This window comes from Oncorhynchus tshawytscha, linkage group LG26 (assembly GCF_018296145.1).
Source record: "Oncorhynchus tshawytscha isolate Ot180627B linkage group LG26, Otsh_v2.0, whole genome shotgun sequence".
Classification (NCBI taxonomy): Eukaryota; Metazoa; Chordata; class Actinopteri; order Salmoniformes; family Salmonidae; genus Oncorhynchus; species Oncorhynchus tshawytscha.
In genome coordinates, this window is record NC_056454.1 from 21094059 (window position 1) to 21117826 (window position 23768).

General features: G+C 43.3%; 1 protein-coding gene across 1 annotated transcript in view; it reads right to left on the bottom strand.

The window, feature by feature from the left end:
• LOC112225353 (teleost multiple tissue opsin 2b) overlaps positions 1 to 21807 on the bottom strand; it is a 38350-nt gene extending 16543 nt beyond the window's left edge. Inside the window, exons 1-2 of the mRNA XM_042306524.1 lie at positions 20665 to 21807; positions 2892 to 3217 (exon numbers count right to left, since the gene is read on the bottom strand). Of these exons, the coding sequence (XP_042162458.1) occupies positions 2892 to 3217; positions 20665 to 21031 (693 nt within the window). The 5' untranslated portion in view covers positions 21032 to 21807. The remainder of the gene's footprint in view (positions 1 to 2891; positions 3218 to 20664) is intronic.
• Positions 21808 to 23768: the final 1961 nt, after the last annotated feature.

The following is a 23768-nucleotide window of genomic DNA, read 5'->3' on the forward strand; positions in this document are numbered from 1 at the left end:
CCTGGGGTGACGAGGACAGTGGGGAGCCTTCAGGGGAGATATTGGTGGCCTACGTTGGCTAAGGACGTTAAGGGTTATGTCTGCTCCTGTTCAGTGTGCGCTCAGAGTAAGGCTCCTAGGCACCTTCCTAGAGGGAAGCTACAACCCCTCCCCGTTCCACAGCGGCCATGGTCACATCTGTCCATAGATTTCCTGACCGATCTTCCGCCGTCTCAGGGGAACACCACGGTTCTAGTGATTGTGGATCGGTTCTCTAAGTCCTGCCGTCTCCTCCCATTGCCCGGTATCCCTACAGCCCTACCGCCCGGAGGCGTTATTCACCCATGTCTTTCGGCACTACGGGGTGCCGGAGGACATCGTTTCTGATCGGGGCCCCCAATTCACGTCGCGGGTATGGAGAGCGTTCATGGAACGCTTGGGGGTCTCTGTCAGCCTGACCTCCGGTTATCACCCCGAGAGTAATGGGCAGGTGGAGAGTGTGAACCAGGAGGTGGGTAGGTTTCTGCGGTCGTATTGCCAGGATCGGCCAGGGGAGTGGGCACGATACATTCCCTGGGCTGAAATAGCTCAAAACTCACTACGCCACTCCTCTACTAACGTGTCCCCTTTTCAGTGTGTGTTGGGGTACCAGCCGGTCCTGGCACCATGGCATCCGAGCCAGACCGAGGCTCCTGCGGTGGAGGAATGGGTACAGCGCTCCAAGGAGACCTGGAGGGCCTTCCAGGAATCTCTACGACAAGCGAGTGGACGGCAGAAGAGGAGTGCTGACCGCCACCGCAGTGAGGCTCCCGTGTTTGTACCGGGGGACAGGGTCTGGCTCTCGACCTGAAACCTACCTCTCCGCTTGCCCTGCTGGAAGCTGGGTCCGCAGTGTGTAGGGCCCTTTAAAGTCCTGAGGAGAATAAACGAGGTGTGTTATCGAGTACAACTCCCTTCCTATTATCGTATTAACCCCTCGTTTCATGCGTCTCTCCTCAGGCCGGTGGTAGCTGGTCCCCTGCAGGACAGTGAGCTACCGGAGGTCACTCCCCCCCTCTGGACATCGAGGGGTCCCCGGCGTACACGATCCGGGCCATTCTGGACTCAAGACGCCGGGTGAGGGGCCTGCAGTACCTTGTGGACTGGGAGGGGTACGGTCCGGAGGAGAGGTGCTGGGTACCGGTGGGGGACATCTTGGATCCATCCATGTTGAGGGATTTCCATCGCCTCCATCCGGATCACCCTGCACCTCGTCCTCCGGGCGACCTCGAGGCTGGTGTCGGCGCGCTGCGGGAGCCGCACGTCCGGGGGGGGTACTGTCACGAGTCCGACTGAGGGTGTTTCCCCTTCCCAGGAGGGTGGCGCTCGGCGGTCGTCGTCACCGGCCTATTAGCTGCCACTGATTGTTTTTCCTCCCCCTCCTTGTATGTTTAGTGGTAGCACCTGTTCATGTTTAATTAGTTTGTCTTTATTAGACAGCTGGCCCGCCTGGTTGTTGTGCGGGATTATTTCAATGTAACCTTCGGCTCTGTTGTAGAGGTACGTGTTAGTGCCTGGTCGTGATTTTTTCCATTGTACATTTTGATTCCCTGTGGTTGGGAACATAACTTTTGTGAGCACCCTGTGGTGCGTTGGCGCTATTAAAAGACGCACAGCATTGAACTCTGTCTCCTGCATTTGACTCCACACCCACGACACCCGGAGCATTACAGGAGCCTCTTAAAGAAGAAGTTACAGGTCTGTGAGAGCCAGAAATCTTGCTTATTTGTAGGTGACCAAGTACTTATTTTCCACCATAATTTGCAAATAAATTCACAAAATTACAGGCCTCATCTTTTTAAGTGGGAGAACTTGCACAATTGGTGGCTGACTAAATACTTTTTTGCCCAACTGTATAGTGTGCATATGCATATACATGCTCACATGTTTCTCAGGACATTCCCCTGCGCTCACTCGGAGTGGTTTAGGGCTTTGTGAAAGCTGCTGAATGTTTCACTCGGAGTCCAGGACTCGGAGTGAAATCCCACTAAACAGATTTGCATTGGGTAATCCAGCCAGCACTCAGCTAACACACTCATTCATTCCCTCCTGATTCTATCTGAAGGGGAATAAAGTGTGATGGGTCATACACAGACGTTTCGGTTGTAACCCATACAGTGAAATGCTGACTTACAAGCTCTTCCTCAACAAGGCAGAGTTCAATTATAACAGAAGCACGCAAAAGAGAGACAAATTAGAAGGGAGAGGGAGGGAAGAGGAAGTGTGTGAACCGACACACTGAAGAAGGCCAAACTATCTGTGTCTGCTATCCTGATGAAGTGAGCTTTATGCAACATCTTTTTGAGTGCGAACCCATAACACTTTATTGCTTATCTGGATTGACGTTTTATGCACCAACCAGACTTTTGGGGGGGTGCAATGGTCCTCTTTTGATTTATACATCTGAGGGGTGAACACTTTTTGGAGTAGGCACTTACGGTGAGAGACATTTAACCACCTCAAAGTAGTGGACTGAGAAAGGTCCTAAACAAACCATCACACGTCGCTTACACACGCTGGCTGGGGGAATACTTACACACCGTAGCAGCTTCACTTGAAAATGTGTTTTGGCAGCATGAAACCCCTCAGATTTGTTCTTGGAGGGTCATGAACTCAAGCCAAACTGCTATTTTGATTGTAAATGTATAAACGCAAAGAAATGGTGGATAAAATGACAAGGTTGAAACCACCTCCTCCAGACTCACTGGGTTTTCTAGAGGGCTGATCTTGGAGTTAATTCACCACCCCAAACAACATGCATGTGCAGATGCATGGAGTACATCTTGATTAAAACACAATAAGGGTTTTGATCAGAGTGCTGACCCTACCGCCCCCACCACTCCACTCCACTCTACCACACCCCCCACCCACACCTGTTTGACGGCCCACAGCAGCCGACAGTAGCAGTAGACCATGATGACGATGGGCAGACCCAGGCAGAAGATGAACAGACAGATGATGTAGGCGTGGGACTGAGCCGTCCTCAGGGTCCATGACACAGAGCAGCTGGTGCCGGCGCCCTCCAAGTCGTAGCTACTCCAGCCCAGCAGGGGGGGCACCGTCCAGAATATGGAGTAGAGCCAGGAGCCCCCCACAGCCAGCAGGGGCTTGCGGTAGTCAGGACCACGCTTGTTGTACAGGGTCAGGGTGCTGTAGCGGTCGTAGGACAGGACCACCAGGGAGATCAACGACACAATACCTAGGGAGGGGCAGGCATATTATTACAATTACAACATCTAACCTTTCTGTTATTTGCATGCCATGTGGAAATGTTTGTCTATCATTATGTGAAATGCTTCGTTGATGACATCAAATTATGTTAAGGAGAGTTTTTACTGTATGATGACGTCATGAAGACACTGGCATTTAAAATCCAAAAGCCATTTAAAATCGTAGTTTACTACTTTCACTTTATTTTTACTCCATACATTTTCCCTGACACCCAAAAGTACTTATATTTTGAATGCTTAGCAGGACTGGAAAATTGTCCAAATCACACACTTATCAAGAGAACACACATGTTTTGTTTATAAATGATGTCTGTGTCCCGGTTGATGAAAGGAGAGGACCAAGGTGCAGCGTGGTGAGTGTACATGATCAAAATGACGCCGAACAAAAACAAAAAACCAAACCATGAAGCTCAAAGGCTAAATGCCCTAAACAAAGTCACCCTCCCACAAACACAGGTGGGGAAAAAAGGGCACCTAAGTATGGTTCCCAATCATAGACAATGATAGACAGCTGTCCCTGATTGAGAAACACACCCGGCCAAACACAAAGAAATAGAAAACAGAACACAAAACAGAATGCCCACCCCAACTCACGCCCTGACCAAACCAAAATAGAGACATGAAAAGGATCTAAGGTCAGGGCGTGACAGTCAGAGTTGGAGTGTGCTCCTGGCTAAAACATAAATTGTGCTGTCTTTTTTGCTTAATGAGTAATTTAAAATTATGCTTAGGTATATTTTTAGAATTACATTTACTTTTGATGTTTAAGTATATTTAAAACCAAATACTTTAAAACTTTTACTCAAGTAGTATTTTACTGGGTAACTTTCACTTTTACTTGAATCACTTTCTACGAAGGTATCTTTACTTTTACTCAAGTATGAAAATGGGGTACTTTTCCAACCACTCGCATTGTAGCAGGTCCTATCACATGACCTGGTAGGCCCTACACTAACCTCAGCAGCTGACAGGCTGATGAGGAATTTGTTACGGGAAATAATCACTATCAAAGATCTTAGGCATTATATCCACCAACCAATGGTATTTCTTAAAATAGGTCAACCCTGGCTGCCAGTGGGATAATTTAAACCTACAAATTTGAGGTTAACTTTTGTTCTGTTGGTCTGTAACTAAATGTTGTGTGTCAATATTGCATTGATACGTCCTTGACTAGGCTACTAGTATTAGACAAAACATTTGCATATAAGACAAAATCCCACATTTTGCTTATCTGTTTCACACACGTCCATGTGCTTTTATGTTAAAAAAAATATAAATGATGTCCTTACAACATGTAAGTTTATTGTACATTGTCATAAAAAAAAGAACCTTATGGACTTGTCAAATAGCAGTGATGTACCATTATTGCCAAATAGCATTGCTTCTGTGAGGCACACATTGCTAAAGCGGATGACTTTGACATCGATAGTGTTCTTAAACCATGGGTTCGAACCCCCTCGTGGCAAGCTTCTTTGTTGAGCAAAAAATTTTTCACTGCCAGTCCTTAATGGGCTCTTGAGGGCTCCCGAATGGTGCTGTGGTCTAAGGCACTGCATCGCAGTGCAAGAGGTGTCACTACAGTCCCTGTTTCAAATCCAGGCTGTAACTGAACCACTCGTAGGAACTCAGCTCGTCCTCTCCTCTCTCCCAGACTGCTGTAGCCCACTCCAACGTGGTCCGGTCAGCAGGGAAATTACTGTGGCAACCTTAGAACACTCAGTGGTGGGGGCTCCCGTCTGATGGGCGAAATAGAGGGAGTACTGGAGTAGGAAGCCACGGCATTACAATGGAGTACCGTCACACTTCTCCGGAAAGGACAGTCAGGCATCACTGACCTGGGCGGAATGCTGGGCAGGCTGGAGATTGGCTCACTGTGATAAGCCGTGGTAGGAGGCCCTCTGATAGTGGTATGAAGAACTTCTCTGGTGGTGTCGAGACGGTGGAGAATGGGGAGGACCTCCTCCATAGCCATACCCAGTTGCGCCAGGCAGTGGTGTTGGAGTAGATGACTCTGTTCGTTGATTGTGCCCCAAGGGTCAATACTGGAGCCCCTCCTGTTCAGCCTGTACATTAATGATCTGCCTTGTCTGTACTGGGTCTGAAGTTCAAATGTATGCAGATGATACAGTGATATATGTGCATGCAAAAAGCAAACAACAAGCTGCACAAGAACTCACTACTGTAATGGTCCAGGTTACAAAGTGGCTCAGTGACTCGTGTTTGCATCTCAATGTGAAAAATGTTTTGCATGTTCTTCACAAAGAGAGCAACAGATGCTACTGAGCCAGATGTCTGTGTGTCATGGGAGAAGCTCCAGGTGGTATCTGATTTTAAGTACCTTGGCATCATACTTGATTCCAACCTCTCTTTTAAAAAGCATGTGAAAAAGGTAATTCAAATAACCAAATTCAACCTAGCTAATTTCCGAGTTCCGAAATTGTTTGACTACAGGAGGTAGCAAAACTGTACTTCAAATCTATGATACTCCCCCACTTAACATACTGCTTGACTAGTTGGGCCCAAGCCTGCTGTACAACATTAAAACCTATTCAGTCTGTCTACAAACAGGCTCTCAAAGTGCTTGATAGGAAGCCCAATAGCCATCATCACTGTTACATCCTCAGAAAGCATGAGCTCCTGAGTTGGGAAAATCTTGTGCAATACACCAACGCATTTCTTGTATTCAAGATCCTAAATGGCCTGGCTCCCCCTCCACTCAGTAATTTTGTTAAACAGAAAACCCAAACATATGGCAGCAGATCCACAAGGTGTGCCATGAGAGGTGACTGTATAGTTCCCTTAATTAACACCTTTAGTAAATCCGCTTTCTCTGTGAGAGCTTTCCATGTCTGGAGTACACTGCCATCAGACACACATAACTGCACCACATCGCACTTTCACAAAATGCATGAAGACATGGCTAAAGGTCAATCAGATTTGTGAACATAATCCCTAGCTGTGTATTGCCACTTTCCATGTCTGTTGTCTGTAGCTTGTGAGGTGTGGAAACACTTTGTTGATTTTATGAATTTTGTCTTGCTGCTGTTTGTTCTATGTTGTTCTGTCTGTATGCTATGTCTTGCTTGTCCTATGTTGCTCTGTATATATGCTGTCTTGCTTGTCCTATGTTGCTCTGCGTGTGCTCACTGCTCAATGATTGTCTATATTGTAATTGTTTTTAATAACCTGCCCAGGGACTGCGGATGAAAATTAGCCGGCTGGCTAAAACCGGCACTTTCACTGAAACGTTGATTAATGTGCACTGTAAATATTTTCTTTACTCTTTCTTGAACTGCACTGTTGGTTATGGGCTTGTAAGTAAGCATTTCACTTTCAGGTCTGCACTTGTATTCGGCGCATGTGACAAATAATGTTGGATTTGATTTGATGGTTGCCAGGGCTGGTGGTCGACCGGTGACGTCGTGCAGGGGGGCGGGAGTAGGCATGACAACGTAGCCATTCAGAGGTACCAGAAATCTTCCACTATGTTCTAGCAAACTCAAAAATCAATCAAATAAAATAAAACACAGCATCACTTAATGCACCTGACATGATATAATCTGTAGTCAGACCATTCTAGTTCTAGTGAAGAAGGAACAATGCTTTTTGCTGACATTATGTATGAATCAAATAGGCCTGGCTGTGCCTCGGGCTACCGCACACACACAGACAGAACCGGCACGGACACGTGACACATAGCATAAAATAATGCGACCAGCAAAACAGAAAACACACTGTTTACACAACTTATGGAAGCCTAACACCATTATCACACTATCACCAATAGAGACAACACGTGTCACATCAAAAGTGACAGGCTCGTGGTACTGAAAGGACATACATGTGCACTCCATGGTGATGAAGGAGAGAGAGTTTTGGTCAAACGCATAGACATGGCTGATAGACAGCCGACAGCAGTCACACACAGCATAAAATATTGTTAAAGAATAAGCAGCCCATTCACTCCAGCAGGCCCTATGAAATCATAGCAATACAAAAGCATAACCATTTCATTTACAATAGGAAATTAACAAAGCAGCTTTTACTTCCCATTGCAAATACACAGTTTATTAGGTACACCACCCAGTTCACGAAAATTGATCACTCCTACAGACAGTAAGTCACGTGGCCGTGGCTTGCTCTATAAAGCAGGCAGACAGACATCAAGGCATTCAGTTACTGTTTGATTGAAAGTTAGAATAGGCAAATCAAGTGACTTAACCAACTTGAGAACTTGAGAACCAACCAGAATTCTGGTTGTTCTGGAGGGAAAGGGGGTTCTGACCCGGGACTAGATGGTTTTACCTAATAAACTGGCCGGTGAATGTATACTCTGGGAACCTACACAAACGGTCCGATTGAGTAATCCAAACCATCTGAGACAGAATTCAGAGGACTTTGCAATGAACACACATTGACTTTACTTCACTACATTCCTAAAGAAAATAATGTACTTTTTACTCTGTACATTTTCCATGACACCCAAAAGTACTCATTACATTTTGAATGCTTAGCAGGACAGGAAAATTGCCAAATTCTCGCATTTATCAAGAGAACATCCCTGGTCATCCCTACTGCCTCTGATCTGGAGGATTCATTCAACACACATGCTTTGTTTGTAAATGATGTTGTAATCGGCCTGTGTGTAGCTGGTGTGGAGGAGTCAGGCGCAGGACAGCAGATATGAGTAATTAACGTTCTTTACTCAAGAATACAAATATATACAACACAATAAACTAGTCCACAATAACAGACTGTATACATACAAACAATCACTCACAAAAACCATGGAGGAACAGAGGGATAAATAATGAACAAGTAATTGGGGGATTGAAACCAGGTGTGTAAAACAAAGACTAAACAAATGGAAAATGAAGTGGTTCGCCGGTGACGTCGACCGCCGAACGCCGGTGACGTCGACCGCCGAACGGCGGTGACGTCGACCGCCGGTGACGTCGACCGCCGCCTGAACAAGGAGAGGGACCGACTTCGGTAGAAGTCGTGACAGATGTCTGAGTGTCGGAGCATGCCCCTGGCTATCCGTGAATAAAAAAACAAGAGAATGGTGCTGTCTGGTTTGCTTAATATAAGGAATTTAATATGATTTATACTTTTACTTTTGATACTTAAGTAAATTTAAGCAATTACATTTACTTTTGATACTTTAAAATATTTAAAACCAAATACTTTTATACTTTTACTCGAGTAGTATTTTACTGGGTGAATTTCAATTTTACTTGAGTCATTTTCTATTAAGGTATCTTTACTTTTTTGCAAGTATGATAAGTGGGTACTTTTTCCACCACACAGTCCTCCATCTAAAAAAACATCTGAATTTTAAGTGAAAGCTTCCTGTAATCTATTTTGACAGATGTGATGTTGAGACTTCAGACTCATCCCAGGAGGTGTTATAGTTCACTAGGTAGTCTGCTAAAAGCTCATTATAACTCTGAACACAGACAAGCCGCTTAGAACCGCTGGGACGCCTGGTAAAACAAAGAGACATGAAGAGACAGAGTGGTAGCAGGAGTAGTGGCTCTACATCCTGATGAGCAGATTTAGCCTCATGTAATTCCAGGCAGTCTCTCCTCTTTATTACTCATGTCCTATATGCTAAACTCTTAAAAGTAAAGGTGCCTGGAAGAACCTTGTGGGTTGCCACACTGGCAGAACCTTTCCAGTTCAAAAGGAAACCCCTCTGAAAAGGGTCTTTGAGGAACCCCTGTGTAAAGGTTAGTTTCGGAACCTTTTTGTGATTGGAGGGGCTCAATATATTGCCAAGACGGCAACCTATCAGATTGGAGGTGTGGCTTATTAGAGACTTGGCTTACAGATAGTTATTTTTGGCCAACTGTTAGTGTAAATGTAACTCCTGTTCATCATGTTAAGTTTGTTCACTTCACATATAACCTACATAATAATAATACTGCTGATTACATATAGTAATAAAGTGGTAACTAAATCAACTTTGGGATTTACACAACTCAGGAACTTATACAACTCAGTCAGCCTCATTGAAGTTACAAAGCTGTCAGTGTTCAACCTAACATGTAATGACAATACAACAGAACAGATGAAAATGGCGCCGATTAGATAGGGCAGCTGTGCTTCTAGCTCGTAGGCAACTTTGCAGTATTTCGTTTTTTATGTGTTACTTCTCACATTATTAGCCCAGAATTGTTTTTGTGATATTACATATCACAAGAACTTTTGGATACCAGACTGACGGTAACTCCCCACCATTACCAACATTACGACCAGGAATACGACTTTCCTGAGTCAGACCCTTTGTTCGTACCCCCCCAGGGCAATTGAACTGATTCCAGAGGCTGATCCAAAACACTGCCGGTGGAGAAGAGGTATTCGGAGTGGACTTCTAGTCCGACTCAGGAGGCGCACACACCACCCACTGCTTCCGAGTATATTATTCGCTAATGTTCAGTCTCTAGATAATAAAGTTGACGAGCTCAGGATGAGGATTTCCTTCCAGAGAGACATCAGGGACTGTAACATACTGTTTTACGGAAATATGGCTCTCTCGGGATATACTGTCTGAGTCCGTACAGCCAGTTGGGTTCTCAGTTCATCGCACAGACAGGAAAAAATATCTCTCCGGGAAGAAGGGCGGTGGTATATATTTCATGATTAACTACTCATGGTGTGATTGTGATAACATACATGAACTCATGTCCTTTGTTCACCCGACCGAGAATACCTCACAATCAAATGCCAACCTTATTACCTCCCAAGAGAATTATCTTTGGTTATAGTCACAGCCGTGTATATTCCCCCTCAAGCCGATACCACAACGACCCTCAAAGAACTTCACTGGACTTTATGCAAACTTGGATCCACATATTCTGCGGCCACATTTATTGTAGCTGGTGATTTTAACAAAGGACATTTGAGGAAAACGCAACCAAAGTTCTATCAACTGTTCTATCTATTGATTGTAGTACTCAACCCTACTACTCCAACTTCCAGGATGATGACAAGGCCCTCCACCACCCTCCCTTCTGCAAATATGATCACGACTCCATTTTGCTCCTCCTTTCCTATAGGCAGAAACTCAAACAGGAGGTACCCATGCTAAGGACTATTCAACGCTGGTCTGACCAATCGGAATCCATGCTTCAAGATTGATCACGCGTCCCGGGATATGTTCCGGGTAAACTCTGACAATAACATTGACGAATACACTGATACCGTGACTGAATTTATCAGGAAGTGTATAGGAGATGTTGTACCCACTGTGACTATTAAAACCTACACTAACCAGCAACCGTGGATAGATGGCAGCATTCGCACCAAACTGAAAGTGCGAACTACCGCATTTAACCATGGCAAGGTGAATGGGAATATGCCCGAATACAAGCAGTGTAGTTATTCCCTCCGTAAGGCAATCAAACAGTCAAAACATCAGGATAGAGACAAAGTGGAGTCGCAATTCAATGGCTCAGACACGTGTGTGGCAGGGTCTGCAGACAATCACGGACTACAATGGGAAAACCAGCCACCAGCCAAAACACTGACATCTTGCTAAACAGCTTCAGTGCCACTGACGTTGCCCACTACCAAGGACTGTGGGCTCTCCCTCTATATGGCCGTCGTGAGTAAGACATTTAGGCGTGTTAACCCTCACAAGGCTGCCGGCCCAGACGGCATCCATAGCCGTGTCCTCAGAGCATGCGCAGACCAGCTGGCTGGAATATTTACGGATGTATTCAATCTCTCCCTACCCCAGTCTGCTGTCCCCACATGCTTCAATATGTCTACCATTGTTCCTGTACCCAAGAAAGCAAAGGTTACTGAACTAAATTACTATTTCCCCGTAGCACTGACCTCTGTCATCATGAAGTGCCTTGATAGACTGATCAAGGATCATATCACTTCTACTTTACCTGACACCCTAGACCCACTTCAATTTGTTTACCACCCCAATAGATCCACAGACGATGCAATCGCCATCGCAGTGCACACTGCCCTTTCCCATCTGGACAAGAGGAATGAATACCTATATAAGAATGCTGTTCATTGACTACAGCTCAGAATTCAATACCATAGTACCCTCCAAGCTCATCATTAAGCTCGAGGCCCTGGGACTGAACCCCGCTTCCTGGGTATTTGGCTTCCTGATGGGCCATTCCTAGGTGGTGAAGGTAAGAAACAACACCTCCACTTCGCTGATACTCAACACCGGGGCCCCACAAGTGTAAGTACTCAGCCTTCTCCTGTACTCCCTGTTCACCCATGACTGCGTGGCCACACACGCCTCCAGCTCAATCATCAAGTTTGCAGACGACACAACAGTAGCAGGCCTGATTACAAACAATGATGAGACAGCCTAAAGGGAGGAGGTGAGGGCCATTGGAGTGTGGTGCCAGGAAAATAACCTCTCACTCAACATCAACAAAATAAAGGAGCTGATCGTGGACTTCAGGAAACAGCCGAGGGAGCACCACTCTATCCACAGTGACGGGACCGCAGTGGAGAAGGTGGAAAGCTTCAAATTCCTCAACATACACATCACTGACAAACTGAAATGGTCCACCCACACAGACAGTGTGGTGAAGAAGACTCAATAGCGCCTCTTCAACCTCAGGAGGCTGAAGAAATTTGGCTTGGCACCTAAAACCCTCATAAACATTTACAGATGCACAACTGTCGGGCTGTATCACCGCTTGGTACGGCAACTGTAACGCCCCATAAATACAAGTAGTGCTGAAGTCAATCTCACCTCCACTTTGAACCAGGATTGATTGACATGCATATTATTAATGTTAGCTCTCTAAGTACATCCAAGGGCCAGCTGTGCTGCCAGGTTCTGAGCCAATTGCAATTTTTTAAGTCCCTTTTTGTGGCACCAGACCACAGAACTGAACAGTAGTCCAGGTACGACGAAACTAGGGCCTGTAGGACCTGCCTTGTTGATAGTGTTGTTAAGAGGGTAGAGCAGAGCTTTATTCTGGACAGACTTTTCCCGATCTTAGCTACTGTTGTATCAATATGTTTTGACCAAGACAGTTGATAATCCAGGGTTACTCCAAGCAGTTTCATCACCTCAACTTGCTCAATTTCCACATTATTTATTACAAGATTTAGTTGAGGTTTAGGATTTAGTGAATGATGTGTCCCAAATACAATGCTTTTAGTTTTAGAAATATTTCAGACTAACTTATTCCTTGCCACCCAATCTGAAACTAACTGCTGCTCTTTTTTAAGTGTTGGAGTCATTTCAGTCGCTGTAGTAACTGACGTGTATAGTGTTGAGTCATCCGAATACATAGACACACTGGCTTTACTCACAGCCAGTGGCATGTCGTTAGTAAAGGCCAGGGCCCAGACAGCTGCCCTGGCGAATTTCTGATTCTACCTGGATTATGTTGGAGAGGCTTCCATTAAAGAACATCCTCTGTGTTCTGTTAGACAGGTAACTCTTTATCCACAATATACCAGGGGGTGTAAACCCATAACACATACGTTTTTCCAGCAGAAGACTATGATCGACAATGTCAAAAGCCACACTGAAGTCTAAAACACTTCCCACAATCTTTTTATCATAAATTTCTCTCAACCAATCATCAGTCATTTGTGTAAATGCTGTGCTTGTTGAATTTCATTCCCTATAAATGTGTTGAAAGTCTATTTGTCTACTGTAAAATAGCACCGTATCTGGTCAAACACAGATTTTTACAACATTTTTCCAAGGGTTGGTAACAGTCTGATTACTGGCTCAAATAGCCGACCAAAGGGGGATTTACTATTCTTAGGTAGAGGAATTACCTTTGCTTCCCTCCAGGCCTGGGGGCACACAATTTCTAGTCGGCTTAAATTGAAAATATGGCAAATAGGAGTGGCTATTATCATCAGTAATTTTCCATCCAAGTTGTCAGATCCCGGGGGCTTCTCATTGCTGATAGACAACAATATTTTTTCACCTCTTCCATACTCACTTTACAGAATTCAAAATGACAATGCTTGTATTTCAAAATTTGGTCAGTTATGCTTGGATGTGTAGTGTCAGCATTTGTTGCTGGCATGTCATGCCTAAGTTTGATAACCTTGCCAATGAAAAAATCATTAAAGTAGTTTGCAATAGCAGTCGGTTTTGTGATGAATGAGCCATCTGATTCAATGAATGATAGAGCTGAGTTTGCCTTTTTTCCCAAAATTTCATTTAAGGTGCCGATGGATGCATCACCGTCATCATCATCATTACCACAATGCCTACATTCTAAAAGGGGGTCTCAGACAGGCACATTCTTACATTCTATGAGTGAGTAGAATGTAATAATGGCGCCGGAGGGGATGGCTGCCGTTTTACGGGCTCCGAACCAATTGTGCTATTTTGTTAGTTTTTTCACATTGTTTGTAACTCATTTTGTACATAATGTTGCTGCTACTGTCTCTTATGACCGAAACGAGCTTCTGGACATCAGAACAGCGATTACTCACCTCGAACTGGACAAAGATTTTTCTTTAATGAGTCTGACGCGAAGGATATACGGCTTTCCAAGAAAAGGCACAAATCCCCGTCATCCACGTGAAGAAAAGACGTAGAAAAAGGGGGAGGAGGGAGGGGTGCCTTGTGAGAATTCGTAGGCGAGTGAGTAAACCTCCACCACCATCCGTACTATTGACCAACGTGCAATTATTGTAAAATAAACTGGACAATCTATGATTAAGACTATCCTACCAAGGGGACATTAAAAACTGTAATATCTTATGTTTCACCTAGACGTGGCTGAACGCCGACATGGACAATATAGACCCCACACATTGACTCAATACCAGTACCTCTTTTATATAGGTTTGTTGTTATGTAATTTTCTTATGTTACTTTAAAAAATATATTTTACTTTAGTTTTCTTAACTCTATTTCTTGAACTGCATTGTTGGTTAAGGGCTTGTAAGTAAACATTTCACGGTAAGGTCTTACACCTTGGGGGTGGTGGAGGATCGGCTAAGGTTGCAAAACCTAAGAAGTGGTTATATATGATTATAAAATGAATGAAAGTAAACAAATAAAGATAAAATATATCCATACGATATGATGCAGGAAACCGCAGAGAATGTGAGTCTCTATAAAAGATGAATCATTAGTCTGTGTGTAATACTGCGTAATACAACTACATAAAACTGCATAATATGGTGTCATACTGCAGGAAAGTACGTAATACTAATAAATACTTCACAAAACTGCATACAGCACTGCATATAAATACAGAGCACTCTGTCATACTGTGTAACACTGCACTACCTAGGCAGCACTACATTGGCTTCAGACCAGCAGATCAGTCGTGGTACATATGAAACGACAGCTTCTCTCTAAATAGTAATGATGTGTGACACTGCGCTTCAAGTTTTATTGGTGTTAGTTTAAGGTGATTTGTGTTTATTTGTCCTTATCAATGATCATTTCTCCTGACTGCATAACTCTGTTTTAAAAGGACTGACTCACATGGCACAAGACAGAGTTCTTTGTTCTCTGTTTAGAAGCTTTCAGAGTTTTAGTGCAGCAAATCTTCCAGCACTGTCGGGTTTTGTTGGGTTACCAGTGGTCCAAAGGTTGCTTAATTAACTTTCTTGCCATGTAAACAGTGTACAGGTGTTCTCCTGTCTTTTTGCATGCTTTGTAATTACCCTGCACCTGAAATGAGGTAAATATACCCTGAAAAAAACAACCAGGATGTACCTCATCCACTCTTTGATGGGGAGGGCTCCCACGTCTCTTCTGCCTGGCCTGCGCTGATTACTCACAATGCACTTTGATGTAGAGCAGGCAATAATGTCATTTTTCGGCAGTGCCGGATCTCCTGCTGTGCGAATTTGATTGAATTCCGGCAAAAATGGAATCCCAAAAAAAAGCTGTATTTCCGCAACAGTTGGGTGAAGGAGGTTTAGTGTCAATATCTAAGGCCATAAAATGTCATTATAGTAGAGACTTATCTATGCCCCTGCAGCTGAGATCCCTCCGTATTGCCATGATCTGGTTGTAGCAAACAGAGATTATCTCTGCAGTGTCTGGCTGTGTGTGCTTGTTGTGTGTGCTTGTTGTGTGTGTGTGTGTGTGTCATGTAGAATGGACAGGGAATAAATTGTACAGTTGTAAAGAGCAGAGTGTGAGGAAGTGGAGAGTATGGAGTGATGAAGTGAGACATTTTCTAATTGGTGGGAAAAAAAGACAGTCAGAGACTGACAGTTCATGAGTTATAAATAGATAGACTTAGCAAAAAAAGAATGTCCCTTTTTCAGGACCCTGTCTTTCAAAGATAATTTGTAGAAATCCAAATAACTTCATTGTAAAGGGTTTAAACACGGTTTCCCATGCTTGTTCAATGAATCATAAACAATTAATGAACATGCACCTGTGGAGGGAGAGAGAAGAGAGGGGGAGAGAAAAGAGAGGGGAGAGAAAAGAGGGGGAGAGAAGAGAGAAGAGGGGAGAGAAGAGAGAAGGGGAAAAAGAGAGGGGGAGAGAGAAGAGAGGGGAGAGAGAGAAGAGAAGGGGAGAGAGAAGAGAAGGGGAGAGAGAAGAGAAGGGGAGAGAGAAGAGAAGGGGAGAGAGAAGAGAAGGGGAGAGAGAAGAGAAGGGGAGAGAGAAGGAGAAAAGAGAGGGAGGGAGAAAAAAGAGGGCGGGAGAAAAGAGAAGAAGAGAGGGAAGGAGAAAAAAGAGAGGGGGAGAGATGAGAGGGAGAGAACAGAGGATAGTGCGTGTGGCCCAGTCAAGCTTCCTGCCATCCAGGACCTCTACACCAGGCGGTGTCCGAGGAAGGCCCTAAAAATTGTCAGATTCCAGCCACCCTAGTCATAGACTGTTCTCTCTGCTACCGCACGGCAAGCGGCACCGCCAAATCTAGCGCCAAATCTAGGTCCAAGAAGCTTCTAAACAGCTTCTATCCCCAAACCATAAGACTCCTGAACATCTAATCAAATGGCTACCCAGACTATTTGCATTACCCCCCCTTACACCACTGCTACTCTGTTGTCATCTATGCATAGTTACTTTAATAACTCTACCTACACGTACATATTACCTGAACTAACCGTTGCCCCTGCACATTGACTCTGTACGTGTACCTCCCTGTGTATAGTCTCGCTATTGTTATTTTACTGCTGCTCTTTAAATACTTGTTACTTTTATTTCTTATTCTTACTCATCTTTTTTTTTTAACTGCATTGTTGGTTAGGGGCTTGTAAGTAAGCACTGTTTCACTGTTGTATTCGGCGCATGTGACTAATAACGTTTGATCTGATTTGAATTTGACTATAGATCATGTTCCGTGGCATGCTAAGAGTTTGAGCCGCTACTTTAACCAGTTCCCCCTGTGAGAATAATCTGTAACCCGTCAAACACAGACAGTTCCCCCTGTGAGAACCCGTCAAACACAGACAGACATGTTACAGTAGTGAGAGTCGACAAGTCGAAAAAGCAGCCAGACCCAAAGATATGTTCACTGTGTTTAGAGAACTTCCAATCAGTCACCGTGGAAGTGAGAATAATGAGAAAGATGGATATAACAGAGAATATTCCTTATATAATGGTATTCTGGCAGAATGAGATGCCTGTTTGAGTTAGATAACGTGTATGTGTGTGTGTGTGTGTGTGTGTGTAGTAGATATGCAAATCAATTTCATTTTGCAGCACAGATCATTTGCTGCTACACTGCCTTGAACAATTTTTCAATCTCACTTATGTACTTCTCTCTCCAATTTTGTGTTAAGGAATATCAGACACATATTTTTTGAACATTAGCGCAGAAGGAAGTCGAGGCCACAGAAACATGAAAAAATGTATCTGAGGCAGCAGGTATACACACTGACCTGTGGAGAGCAGAGCAAGAAGAAAGTACAGGGGTATAATTATGTAAACAAATGCCTCCTAGAGAACTACATTAAACATGAGGAATTCAATGTATTTGCCCTACAGGAATGTCTTTCTACTTTAATTAGAATTTACTCTTCCACATAGTACCTCTCCCACTCCAATACAGTGCATTGAAATTGCTATTTTCTATTGCTATGCTCCCAAACATCATTTTTCTCATTCAGACTTGTTCACTTCACTTGCCATTTGTCACCTCCTACCAATGATCTTTTATTCAATGGCTGACTGGATAATATTGCTCACGTGTTCACGTGTTTTGTACCTCCAAGTTGTCAAGGCTGGAGGGAAGGGAGCAAGGGCAAAAATGAAGAGAGCAAGGGCAGGAATGAAGGAAGCAAAAGCAGGAAGCAAGGAATCAAGTTTAGTAAATAAGAGAGTAAGGGAAGGAGTAAAGGAAGCAAGGGTAGGAATTAAGGTGAGAAAGGGCAACAATGAAGGGAGCAAGGGAAAGAATGAAGGGAGCAAGGGCAGGACTGAAAGGAGCAAGGGAAGGACTGAAAGGAGCAAGGGAAGGTATGAAGGGAGCAAGGGAAGGACTGAAAGGAGCAAGGGAAGGTATGAAGGGAGCTAGGGCAGGTTCCTCTGTTTGGAACCCAACCCAGCCCTTTGCCAGCAGAGAAAGAGTCTGTAGTCTGATTGTTAGCTAATCAATATTCATAAAGCACTGCTGTCACGTTCGTTGGACTAAATGTCGGACCAAGGTGCAGCGGATGTTGAGTTCCACATTATTTATTAGAAAGTGAAACAAAGCAAAGACAAAAACAAATAAACAATAAACTAACAACGAACCGTGACTACAGAGATGCTACGTGCACTAACTCAAAACAATATTCCATAAAACACAGGTGGGAAAAACAGCTACTTAAATATGATCCCCAATTAGAGACAACGATTACCAGCTGCCTCTAATTGGGAATCATAAATAATCACCAACATAGAAAAACAAACAGAACCCCACATAGAAATAATAAACTAGACTAACCCCCCAGTCATGCCCTGACCTACTCTACCATAGAAAATAAGGACTCTCTATGGTCAGGACGTGACAACTGCACACAGGAGGCTCATAATCTACTGAAAGTGTTAAATTTAACACTGGTACAATGCCTATAAGGGTCCATACTTTTCAGTGTTAAATTAATACACTGCTTAGTGTAAATCCTTTAGTGCTGAACGATTAGTGCTTATTGAGGTCTGTTTGGTTTCGGTTTGATTCTCTTTTTAAATCACGTTTTTTTCGATTTTGGTTTCGATAATTTTTTTAATACATTAAATGTTTTTTAAATTTTTTTAATAGAAATTCCAAAGCCCAAAATAATGAGAATTCAATTGCCAAAACATTCAAAATATTCCATAGACTCTGTTAGGTCCACATTGGTTACACATCAGCAGAAAAATGGGAAATTACTATGATATAATACAATATTTCAGTTGTATACTTACTTTTTTTGATGATGTATTATTTTTCATTCCTAATTCCTTTTTTAAGTCATCATCTCATCTTTGCTCAGGCAGTAGCAGTCTGCCAGCCAGACCTAACGTAATCTATGTGTTCCCTATACTGTACTGTCTTTAGTCAACCTATTTAGCTAGCCTGCCTAAGTAGCCTATGCTGCACAGCTGTCTGACAAAATAATTTTAGCAGTTCTTCAAAGTAGATAAGGTATACTTTCATGAACTGTCTCTGTCCCTTGTTGTTGTGTTGTGTAGCTTCCTCTCTCATGCGGTCTTTGCGGTATGTCTGTATCTAACATAGCTGATGTAAAACTGTATCTGTCCAGAGATCTGTATATAATAATATATGACATTGATTTTGTCTAACAAACCTGAGTCAATGGAAACCTGCCTTCTGACTGTCCATTAAAGCTGATATAGCTGATATAAATCTGTAAAAAAACGTTTTACTTTTTAAAAATGTACATTCCCTTCAATATATTACAGGGAAGGTCCGTAAAAAAAAGTTATAACAGATATATGTGACCGACTGGCTCAAATCGGTCTTATGTAGCAAAATGTAAAATTGTGTTTTTTACATTGGATAAAAGTAGAGACTCAGAGCTACAAAATGGTATATCATACACTGCATTTCTGATAGTGCTGATGACTGGTCTGTCCGAACCACACATGAACAAGGGAATCTATATTCGGAGAGCCTGTTTCTGCCCTACCTTTGACTTTGGTGCAAGGCATGTGATGTCCATAACCTCTTCGTCACAAAACTCCCTGATCTTCTCAAAATAATATGTTTATACAGATATCAGTTCCATAAAATAATGGATATTGTACCAATACATTTTTGCCAGAAGGTTTCCCTTTTGTTTTCTTTTTACAGTGCAGGTGTGTGTGTGCACGCACATGTGTTTATGCGTGTTTTAGTTGCTGCCAGAAACCGACTAGGTCTCAGAATTAGACATTCATCCATGTTTCTCAAATGTCAAGTCTCGAAGTTGTTCCAAACGTCAAAGTGTTTACGGTTAAGTTTATGTATTAATTCCAAATTTTTTACTACCAATTTGCATGTTCAAATACAATGAAAGAAAGTTGTTTTTGAGATTTTTGTTTTAAGCCTATCCCAAACCTTAACCATTCAGAGTTAATAACTAAATGTAAACACTTTGATATTTGAGGAACATCTAATTCTGACATGAGACTGAGTTGGTTTCTAGCAGCAGCTTGCTTACACACACAACTTTCTATCACGGGACTTAAACATGCAACCTTCAGCACCAGAGACAAATGCCAATGCCTATCTGCCAACCCCAACACCCTAACAAAACCCAAACCTATTTGAAGGTAACAGTGCTCACTGTTGCCCCTAATGGCCGGTTTCCAAGTCACCTCGCGACATCCTCAGACATGGATTGAATACTGACTTGTATCATACATGGGTGACCTGGTTGCCAGAAACAGCATGAGCCGAAACACATGGTATACAGTGCGTTATGCCATTGTATGCTATGGCTTTGTGTTCACTACACAGTACTGCTCTGCGTTAGTGCGTTTCAAACCACTACACCCACGTCTCACCGTCAGAAACAACTTGTATCTTAGTGGGGTACCGTTACTATTACACACATTACGCATATTGACATCGATGCAGAGCCAAACTCTCCCGAAATAAAACTCGAAATGCTCCGTTGAGACATTGTGAGTTGGGGACAAATTTAGGAAACAACATTTTAGTTAGCTATTAATTTATGTGAAAATAACAATTGAAGGCATTTAGAATAATTTTATTAAAACTTAATTCGAGGATGAGCAGCTGCTACCTAGTGATTTAGTTGCCGGAGATATTCAAATTCTTACAGCACGGTCAGTCAAATAAACTATGAATAGGGTAGGCTACACCATCCATGAAAGTTGTTTTACGACTATGAAATTACACTTGAACGATTTAACGAAGACACAAGTTTAAAGTTCCATCCATTGGCTAAATCTACAATATACAGCAGCCCTACCTTATCACTCACAGCGCATGCAATGAGCCTTTATAGGCGAGAAGGCTAGAGAGGCATCCGACCGACTCACCGAAGCAGGAGTTGATGAAACCGTACCACAAGCAGCCGTGGCGGCCCAGGAGCCACTTTCCCTTGATACTGGAGGTAAAACTCAGCGTGGTCCCGAACATGCACACCAGCATGTCGCTCACGCTGATATTGAGCAGGAGCATGTTGACCGGGGTACGCAGCTTCTTGAACTTGCAGAAGAGGAGCAGTACCACGAAGTTGTTGAGGAAGCCGAAGGTCATGATCAAGCCCAGAAACACGGAGAGCACGATGAAGCCAGTCCTGGAGAGGGTCTCTTTCGGAGTGTCGCTCCATTCCCGGTCCAGTAAGCTGAACGGGTCGTCGCTCACGTTGTAGCTATAGTTGAGGTCAGCCAGATCATAAATCATCCTGGTTTCTGTTCACGAAGGCTAGTTTCATATTACTCTGGCTGGGGGAAGTTTGGCTAAATTGCGGCAGGCAGTGCGCACGGAGCTCACGCCATCATTACCTGGCCATGTCCCTCCCTATCTCGCCACCAGCGTCAGCGCTCCACAGGAATGTCCAGGCCTCCATTAAGGCCTACAAGTACAGCTGGTTGCTTAATCTACGCCGTTAATCACTGTGCAATATCACTCTTCTTTTCCATTTGTTGAATATTCTTTCACGGTAAAAAAATATATATATATTTCCAGTACTAGTGTAGTTTTGAGCAGCTTTTAGCATCAGTTGTTACAAGTGCAAACTCACCCACACGTCTAGTGAATGTTGGAGGATATGATATCTCAACTGCGTGGCAATGTCGCAAGGCAATCCCAGCGTGCGCAGCGAGGCTGGTCCAGGGTGTCCATCGCGGTTACGCGCAGTCTTTGGAGTTCATTCACAAGTCTCGAATGGTGCTTAACGTGTCTTGCACACTTTACCCACTTGCTAGGACATTTAAAAAATACATTATTATTGATTATTGCTCATCATATTATTGCTGACCCACATACACTAAGAGTGCAACCGTGTATCTATCTATCTTATGTTTTGTTCAAGAGAGTATATAATGGAATTGTTTTGCTTCAATGGTCAGGCGACTCTAAAATGTGCCTGCCTTTGTGATCTAAATCCAAGCTTCAGTTATTGTGTACGGTGCTCCTTTGCTACTGTTGAATTTAATGATCAGTCACTGCGCGCGAGCCTGGGAGTCCTCTGTTCCTTGGGCTAGCACGGTGCAGCTTATTATAGCCAGATCTGTGTGTGTGTGTGTGTGTGTGTGTGTGTGTGAGAGAGAGAGAGAGAGAGAGACTTTATAGAGAGTGGTTAGTTCAAGAAACAAACCCAGTTTGCGCATTCTCATTTGCTATATTTGTACGTCTGAGCGTGGCTTTTACATTTTGAATTCTGTGTTCGGATACACTTCCGGACATGCAACGAATTTATTTATTTTAATTTTAAAAAAACATTCCATTATTCCTTTGTTTATCATTGTGTTACATTCTACAGTAGGTTTTTCATAAAATTATTGAAATTCTGAAGGAAAGTGGAATGTTCCTCATTAACATAATGAAGGGGTACACGCAATGCCGTTGGGGGTGTGATTGACATTAAACATACATAAATATATTTTTAAACATTGTTTTTCTTCACATTTTCAAACAGGCCATTTATATTTTCCTACTGGGTATTACATCTAGTGTCAAATACAGGTAGCCTAGTCAAATAAACAACTAATCATATTAAGAGAGTTTGAAAGTGGATTCTCAGCCCTCATTAGCATGAAAACTAAATACAGGCACAGACTGTGTGTGGAAAATGATTTAAGACTGAGACTCTCCAATACAACCCAACATTGCAGAGTTATGTGCATCCTTTCAAGCACACCCTTCTCATTAACCTGTGGTGAGTTATTCAACATTTTCGACGAAAAAACATGGTTTTATATGTAAGATGTTTAAATAAAGAGCCAAATTATTTATTATTATTGTGCCCTGGTCCTATAAGAGCTCTTTGTCACTTCCTACGAGCCGGGTTGTGACAAAAACTCACTCTTATGTTTAATACATATGTTTAATATTTATTTAAATGTTTACTTATGTTTAATAAGTATCGTATAGTGTGTGTGTTGCAGGCTTACAATGATGGCAGAAAACTACATTTGAGAGTGCGCTGTCCCTGGTGCTAGAGGGGGTACGCAGCTGAAGGTTGAATGTTTGAAGGGGTACGGGACTATAAAAAGATTGGGAACCGCTGTTCTAGGGAAAGGGGATATCTAGTCTGTTGTACAACTGAATGCATTCAACTGAAATGTGTCTTCCTCATTTAACCCAACCCCTCTGAATCAGAGAGGTGCGGGGGGCTGCCTTAATCAGCACCCGGGGAACTGCATTTCTCAGAATGACAGATTTCTACCTTGTCAGCTTGGGGATTCGATCCAGCAACCTTTCGGTTACTGGCCCAACACTCCTACCCGCCAGACTACCTGCCGCCCTCAAACTGGTTTGACACTGGCTTGATATCCCCATGGTTCTATTCAAAGTCATGTTCTCAGAAGGTTAATAAAACCTCCCAGGAAAACTTTCAGGGAACCATAGTAAAACGTTCTCAGAACCTCCCTGCAATCATAAACATTTATGTTCCCAGAACAGGCATACTTTTCACTTCCATTCTCAGAATGTTTAAAAAACGTTAAGTTTTACTGGTCAGGAAATGTATGGCTTCGTTCCCAAAACCAATGGGAAAACAAAAACTAACGTTCCCACAACTTCCAAAGAACCAAATGTGTTAGCTTGGTATGTTAGCTGGGTATGTTCTGAGGACACATTTTGGCTTGGAAGCCTTCAGGCCATCTTGCTGGTTTCACAGTTCTCAGTGTGTGAGCTCTCAGATGTGAGAAGACAGGGAGCTGGTCTTGCCAGAGGCTTTGGTGCCAGTGTTGATGCTGCTATGCTGTGAATTCCATTCCCAGCTATAAGCCTTAGAGAGAGAGAGGGGTGGCTTTGAGAACAAGGAGGAATGACGCTCACTACATCATTTTGCTCCAGTATGCATCGAAAAGGCAAGTAGAGGTCAAGAGGGATTTCAAACAAGAAATAAATGTGCACACTGCTCATGCTCGTATCGTTTAAAAAAAATAGCTTACATGGCAGCCAATCGGAAGGC